This window comes from Xiphophorus hellerii, chromosome 19 (genome assembly GCF_003331165.1).
Source record: "Xiphophorus hellerii strain 12219 chromosome 19, Xiphophorus_hellerii-4.1, whole genome shotgun sequence".
NCBI lineage: Eukaryota > Metazoa > Chordata > Actinopteri > Cyprinodontiformes > Poeciliidae > Xiphophorus > Xiphophorus hellerii.
Genome location: NC_045690.1, coordinates 10,604,057 through 10,611,943, shown reverse-complemented (window position 1 = coordinate 10,611,943; position 7,887 = coordinate 10,604,057). Strand labels below are relative to the sequence as shown.

The 7,887-nt window shown below is 40.6% G+C and overlaps 1 protein-coding gene across 1 annotated transcript; it reads right to left on the bottom strand.

Moving 5' to 3' along the window:
- Positions 1-26: 26 nt before the first annotated feature.
- ankrd63 (ankyrin repeat domain 63) lies at positions 27-2,151 on the bottom strand. Its single transcript, XM_032547530.1, has one exon. It carries the CDS (start codon positions 2,030-2,032, stop codon positions 425-427), a length of 1,608 nt encoding a protein of 535 aa, XP_032403421.1. The 5' UTR covers positions 2,033-2,151; the 3' UTR covers positions 27-424.
- Between the last annotated feature and the right edge of the window lie 5,736 nt (positions 2,152-7,887).

Below are 7,887 nucleotides of genomic sequence, written 5' to 3'. Positions count from 1 at the left end.
AAAAATGCAAGTGAATGGAACAAAAGTACAAGAGTTTACAGTTTTATTAGGCAGTCAGCATGTTTTCACAGTCACAAAATCTTCTAAAGCAAAATACATTTTTTTTGAAAACACAAAAGCTATTTTTTTAATGCATTTAGGTCCATGTGATATGAATCCAAAAAGAACAAAATCACAGCATAAATCTATAAATAAATAATTAACTTTTAATATATTGTAGCATAAAATGTGTTGGAAATAAGTAATCAGCATTAAACATCTTTATACTCCAATAAAAATCTTGCAAAAACAACTGACAACAAGAAAGTACATATTTTTCTTAAGAAGAAACATAAGCTATCAAAGAATTGAGACTATCAGATTTAAAGTGCAATAAAAAAACAGCACAACCAGGCTTTTCTGTTTGTTGGAAATTGTCCTTTATCTAATCGAGGGTAGACTGAGAAGAGTAGCTTTCAAACTCACACTTCACAGCACTGATGCTGTCAACGCTCGGCTGGCTGTTGACCTGCTGGTGTGTGTGCGACAGAGGGTAGGTTTCGGAGCGGGACATCCGACCTCTTCCGTTCGAGGAGCCAGACGAACAGTCGATCACCATCCTCATAAACTCTGGAGCGGTGAAGCGACGCAGCAGTCTGGTCCCCAGGCCCACGAACCCCGGGGCGCGGCCCGGGATCTTCTCCGTCTCCATTTCCTCTCTTGGGAAAAGGAGTTTGTTGTGTCTGGAAACTGAGCCGAGGCTTCCCCTCTTCTGTTGCCCTCTTCGGCTGAACGGGGCCATGTCGCTAGCTTCCTCGGTTTGTGACTTGACTTTCTCCTGGAGTGCTTTCCCAGACTGAGTCTTGCCTTTTAAAAGAGGTTTTGGAAATGAAGTGATTTGGCTGCCATCATTTGTCAAGGCCCCGGGTTTCCCTTGACATTCGGTCTTGTCTATTAAACATCGGTCATCCTGTAGAGAGGCTCTCTTTAATTTGCTGGCTGACAGCCTCATGTCATGCACATCACCCTGATAGGACTGCTTTCTGCTGCTCAGAAGGTCCAGGTTAAATGACTTTGCCTTTCCCCAGAGCGGAAAACTCTCCTGTTTTTGCTCTGGAAACCGAATGTCTCGGCTGACATCTTTCTGGCTCGGCTCACCAACAGAGTTCATTTTTGACGCCTTCAGCTCTCTAAGCTGGCAGTTTTGCAGCTGTTTGGCTGTGAAGAGAATGCTGTGATCCTCCTCAGCCTGGCTTTTCTCCATCTGAGGAGGCAGAGCCCAGCTGTTTTGATGATTGTCCTCTTGAGACTGACTCTTGGGACACCTGAAACGGTTCCATGGTCCGCCGCTTTCTCCTATTTTTGTCTGTCTCTGAAACACATCTGGCAGTTGCTCTTCATCCGCCGATTGCTTGGAAAACTTCTCAAGAACATGCCTGGGGAGCCTACTGGGCAGCCGACGTTCTACTTCAACAGCCGTCACCACATCAACAAGTGGATCGTCTTTGCAAGCACTCTTTCTGCAAGGAAAATTTAAAATCTGAACGCACTGGTTGTGCCCAAAAAAGTTGGCAATCTCTTTAGCTGAGTGACCAGCACTGTTGGTCCGGTCTAGCCTCAGTCCCAGTCTTTTGAAAGCTCTCACCAGGAACTCCAGGACCTGGCTGTGCCCAGAAAAGGCGGCATACATGAGGGCACTGTTTCCCCAGGCATCAGAGATGTCCGGGTCGGCATTGAACTGCACCAGAAGTTTGACAACGTCCAAGTGGCCCATCTCGCAGGCGTGGCTCAGAGCTGTGCGGCCGTCCTCATCCTGACAGTTAACATTTGCCCCTTTCTCCAGCAGCAGCCGTGTGAACTTGGTTCTGGTCCCGGGGTCTTGCAGACACACAGCGTACATGAGTGGCGTGCGACTGTTCTCAGTCTTAGAGTTAATTATGCGGCCATCCAAGGCGTCCAGGATGAAACGAGCGAGGTGGACTTTACCGCTGTGCATTGCATCCAGGAAGGTTTTGGTGCCAGAGCCCTGGCGTAGATCTTTTGGCCTCATCATCTTTCACGCACTTGTGGAGATGAGTCGACAAACGAAGAAGAGGAAAGTGTGGCGACTTGTCCTACACCTCTCTGTGATGACAGCGTGCATTCACCACAGAGTAAGAGTCAGAGTGGAGCTGCCAGTGTTTTTATACCTCCCTCTCCACATGCCCTCCCAACGTTTCCTTGGCAACAAACGTCTGAGGACCATTATGCAGTGGCAGCATCCATTCAGCTTGAGCACTCTCTGGCTGGAGAGAAATATATGCTATTTGAACAGAATAATTACTCAAGGAAAAAGACATGCCCAGTGTTTTTCATGTCAAGTTTGGAAAATAAAAGTATATCTTTTTTATTTTCGTTTGAAGCAAATAACATTTCCAAAAACCTGGTATTTGTGTTCATTAAAAAAAAAAACTACATTTCAAAGATTAAAAGTGATAAGAAAGAAGTAACAGCCTTGTGTTTGTGTCTGTAGTTCACTTCAGCTGCAAATCAAATTATGCTTTTCTCTTGGGCTCTGAGTTTTTCAAGGTTCCATAATGGCAACATTGCCTGAAGGATGTTTTTCTTTCCATTCATTTTGTCATGGTACAGAGATGCAGCAATGAAGCAACAATAAAAAAGGCAATAAAAACTTTTCAGGCAAGCAAGAATCGAAAATGGGGATAAAAAGACTCTTTCTCTTCAATGTCGCCTTTGTATAAGGATTTTTGATATCTGCTGAAACATTGGCAGCATTTGTCAAATATTTTAGTTTTGTGTTTATCTTGAAACAATCATCTTATTGCTTCTTTAATCTTTGATGTCTCTGTATAGAATCAGTCACAACTGCTAGCAGCAGTGGTTAAAATGTGCAAAAAGTCTCAACAGCAAATTGCGCTACATGAGCTATTGCTAAGTTTGGCTGACGGGCAGTACACAGCAACAGGTGGGGGAGGAAAAGCAGCACCGCAGTTCTCCATGCTCTTATACAGTCAGAGAAAACTTTGGTCACTCCAAGACTTTCTCTGGCATCTCCATAGGAACTGTGTGATTAGATCAAATGCTTAATATTAAGGTGTCAGGTCGGCCAAGTCAAAGCATCTGCTCTTAAGACTTTGGCACTAGATTTGAAACTAGAGGGTCACAGATGCTCTTTGTCTAATCTGAGCTAGAGTTATTTTGCAAAGAACCATGGGCAAAATATATCTGCAAAGCTGGTAAAGAAGATCTGCAGCTGCAACTGCAGTGAAAGGTATAAGGTATTGACTCGTGATTAAGATAAATAAAAATGCTCACAACACTTTTTCAAATTGAAAAATAAATGATTGTATTATTTCCTTCCATTTCACAGTTGTGTGCCACTTTGTGTTGACATGTCATATGTTCCTTAAAGTTTGTAGTTGTCTTGTGGTAAAATGTGAAAAATCTTCCAGCAGAATGACGACCTTTGTAAGGCACTGTACTAGTTTTGCTAATCATCTTAATCCTGCACCTCTGCACACAAGCACTTGCCTTTCATCAAAACGACAACCTGTTTAAGTGCCCTCATAGTCCCTGAGGTGATCTTGCGTTAATGAGCATGCGTCATGACATTACTGCCAGAAAAATCTCACAAATGATTTGTGCATTTAGTTTTTCAACTGTCTCACTTCATGTACTAAAGACTTTCCAGTTAGTAAACTATTGCAGTAAGCCTTTTTTCTTTTGTTGATTTCTTAAAGTTTGGTCAGTCGCAGATTATCACCTTCACCCAAGAGTTAAAATGCTGAAGACTTTGGTTGCTCTGGAAATCACATCTGACAAATGTGTCAATATATTAACAGACAGGCAAATTTATATTCCAGTGAGATGGTGATGATGACATAACCTTCTCTCTGCCTCCTACACAGGGGGTTTCATTGGGACATGTTGCTCATTTCCCCACATTATTCTGATGGCACCATTAATACCCTCCAAGGCTGTTCCAGGAGAATTACAAATGAAAAGCTGCAGCATCACCATTACAAACAGGAGTCATGCTGTAAAACTGAGCATATATTTAATAATGCCCAGAGCTTGACGAAGCAAAACAGAGAAATCTTATCAGGCGTTCACACTCAGCATTTGGCAGCTTTTTTAAAGGCAGAAATAGAAGTAATCTGCTCTGACTGAGGGCATCTTCAGGCAGGCTTCAAGCTGTGCTTGAGTTATTGTGCAAGCTGGAAGACTTTTGGCTCCTTCCTATTATCTGTGTGTGAAGTGCCATTTTCTGTTAGGGTCTGGTAGTTCCAGTAAAAGAACTTCACGATCTGTAGACAGTTGTTAAAAATCATCTTCAGGGTTCAGTGTCCTTGTTAAATCAAATGTGATTGTGTGTAGTCTCCCAGCAAAATATGGATTGGGAACGGAAATGTATATATTTGTACATATGAACGTAATTTATGCATTTCTTTTACTTTTAATGTTATTTTAAAAGCAGAATTTGTTGGAGGTTTTTTTTTTAGAGTGTGCCTGCAACACAGATGTGAGAATTGCAGATGGAGTGAGAGAAAAGTTGAAGTTGCTGCCAACATCTTTATATATTTAAAGAAAGTTATGGGAGCTTCCTAACCCCAACCAATCAGCTTTTAATGTTTTCCTGGTAACCAGTAGGTTTTGTGAGCAAACTTTGTGCTACCAAAATATTTTAAATATAATTACAGGTTTTCCAGGGTGACTGGGCTCTGCCTTAGATATATGGTGTAGAGCTGTTGCTCCATGTAAAGGTCTAAGCTTGAGGGCATCTGAGAAGGAAGCCTCCTGGGGGCTTCTCTTTGGAGGTTTTCTTTGAATGTTAAACTGGGAGATGGCCCAAAGGGGAACCCTGAACTTGTCTGAGTTATATAACGCTTCCACCCTGGGAAGCCCTTGGGATCTCCAAGAATAAGCTGGAGAGTGTCGCTGAAGGAAGGTAAAAGATAGAAGGATGATATTAAAAATATATTATTAGCTAAACTACACCAATATAATGGTATTCAGCTTCTTTCAGGTGGTAGCTCTCACATTGAGGGTGTTACAAGCAAGTCATTCTCTCCTCCATGTATAACGTTTTACCGCTTCGTGTGTTAAATAATCATTTTTTTAAAAAGACTGAAAAGAATGAAATGTGAATGAAATATTCAAAATGGTAATGAGTCTGTGCTATGAGACTTCATAATTGGACAAATGCATGCAATAAAACAGAGATATCGTGGTAAATACCTGATCTCCCATTCACTGCCAGCCCAGCCAGTGCCGAACCCACTCTGAATCTGTGATTAGAAATTAAAGCCTGAGTCAATTAAGGTGTTATCCTCAACTCCAAATGTCTTGATTAGCCGCCAGGGAGACTGCTGTCTCATAACTGCGCGAGCAACAATAAGTTAATCACAAAATATGTCGAAATGGAAACTTTAAATTTGCTGATGCAACTTTGAAAGTAACATTTGGGATTAAATTGCGCTGGGGCACAAGGAAGGAAACTGAGTTCACTTAAAAACAAAGTCAATAACAACCAAGTTTAGTTGCTGAAAATGTTTTCTTACCAATGACTCAACATGCCCACAGTCTCCAGGGCCATCCTTATCCTCTGCATGCTAATTGAGCCCAACTTATAATGATGCTGGCAAGACTATCACCTGGGTGGGACAGTCACAAACAGGATGCAACATTTCTGTTTCCATTCCCTGAACCAATTTGCTATGAGGATATTTTTTTCAGCTAAGTGTAGTTACCTTCTCAGAATTTGTGTCATTGAACACTTCAAATTCAAAACAAAATGCAGACAGACTTTTGTGTCCTCACAGTTGCGTACCTCAGGTAACTCTGTTGTTTGATCAGTCGAGGATAAAATCTCCCGCAGGGACAGAAGCACCGAAATTATGAATTCGCATTCAACCAGGACAATAATGTGTCTGTGTGTCCGCCCAGTACCTCTAATGCCCCTTTGATTTGATACAAGGACACAGCAGTCTGGGGAGAATTGAGATTTCACACGCTTCCTGTTCCTGGAAAGAAGCAGCAGCTGGCCTGCTGTCACTGTGTAACCATGGTGCAAGCATCACCTCTAAAGTTGACATGAGGTCACTGTTGTTTCACATCACAAACACACTTGTCACGTTTTATAAAAACAAAAGCTCCAAAATAAATGTCAAATCTGAATAAAAGCTCTTTGAATGTAATTACAGGTTACATGGAATGATAAATAATGAGGGGGATTTGTTTGACTTTTTTTATTTGTACGACAAGATGAAAAACAACCAAACAGACAAGGACGGAGGAGGACAATTATAGAGACGTAACAGGGCTGCAAGTGAAGGAAGTGACAGGGAGCAATCAGCAAGGCCACTGATATGTTATTGGCTATGAGGCCGACCCCGGACTATCTTTGCAGCCTCTGCTCTCAGCAATTATTGCCTTGAATCGTGCTTGCCTGGCTGCCTCAACCAGATGGTAAACAGCAGGCTGTTCTCTCAGCCTTTCAGCTTAGAGGTCTTTAATATCAACCCCCAAGCAGACATGGTGGACAACTGTAAATTAACACTAACAGAGCATTTTCTGTTACAGAAAGTGGTGCTGAAACAGAAAATATGAGGGAAAGGATACATGTTCTGGGGGTGGTTTTAAAGAAGCTACATTTTTAAAGGAAAACCCATGTTCAGCTTACATCTTGAAAATCCAGTGTATGGTAGTATTATTTTTATTATTTGCTCAGAAAACGTTAACTTCTACTTTCTTAGCAATGAGACATTCTAAAAGTGACTTTTTATGTGCTTATGCATACACAGGTGGACAGACACATGCATACCTATCACTCTCTGACTCAGACCTGTGAAAAGGACCTTCAGCATGACATTAGATTCATTTGAAATACTCCTTATCCTGTAGATGATGAACTTCTGATTGTAAATCAAGACTAAACTCCGCATTTATGACTTTGAAGCTGTTATGATGAACTGTTGGTTTGGATCCATGTAAATACTGTCTATTTTGACAATATTTAAAATGAATGTTTCTATCGTATTGCTTAAAACTAAAGACGTCCCTGCTTTATGTGCATGTCTCAGATCTTGAGTTAGACTCCTGCTTCCAGCCAGAGATATCTGTGCTTTGTAATTCTCTTTACTGAGACTTAAAGCAACTTTTATCTCAAGAGAAGTGACAAACACTTTTACAATGTGATTGCATATATATAAGCATGGTTTGCTAGAGGTATGTCTAACATGAAATTGCATGTCATCTTATGTCAATACAGGTTACTCATCAAGTCACAATGTTACGTGAAGGTGCTTTATAAGACAAACAGGTTTATTTCATATCCAGAAATAAAGAATAAGATCAAAACAGGATAAAAAAGTTATATAAAAATATTGAAACTCAATCATATGACCTATTAGATACTAGCTTCAATAAGAAATCAAAAGCAATGAAGTTCAGTTCATAATGCCTACTGGTAAGAAGTTGTAAGGCAATCTAGCTGATAATAATAATAATATTTTTTTGTTGTTTTTAATACAGTTTGCATTTAACAATCTCAAAAAGCTAAACATCCATAAGAGAATTATAATAGTGGCAGAATAAATATTGGGAAAAGTACAGTCAGGAACTCCAACTCTGATCAAACAAAAATAATCTGATTCCCAGACCGCTCCCCAGTATTGGATCAGAAATATTAACAGTTTATGTACTTGTTGCATTTCTGTTATTTTCCCTTTTCTTTTAGGTTTACAGATAAAATGTATCCAGACATTGATAAATGATGTCGTTCACCCCAGGTCCAATGAGAGAAATAATTATCTACTGTCCGCTAGAAACCTTCAAGCTATTGTGAAAACCTTCTGGATGTTACCTTGATTAATGAGCCAACTCAGTTTGACTCTCCCATTCCTGCTA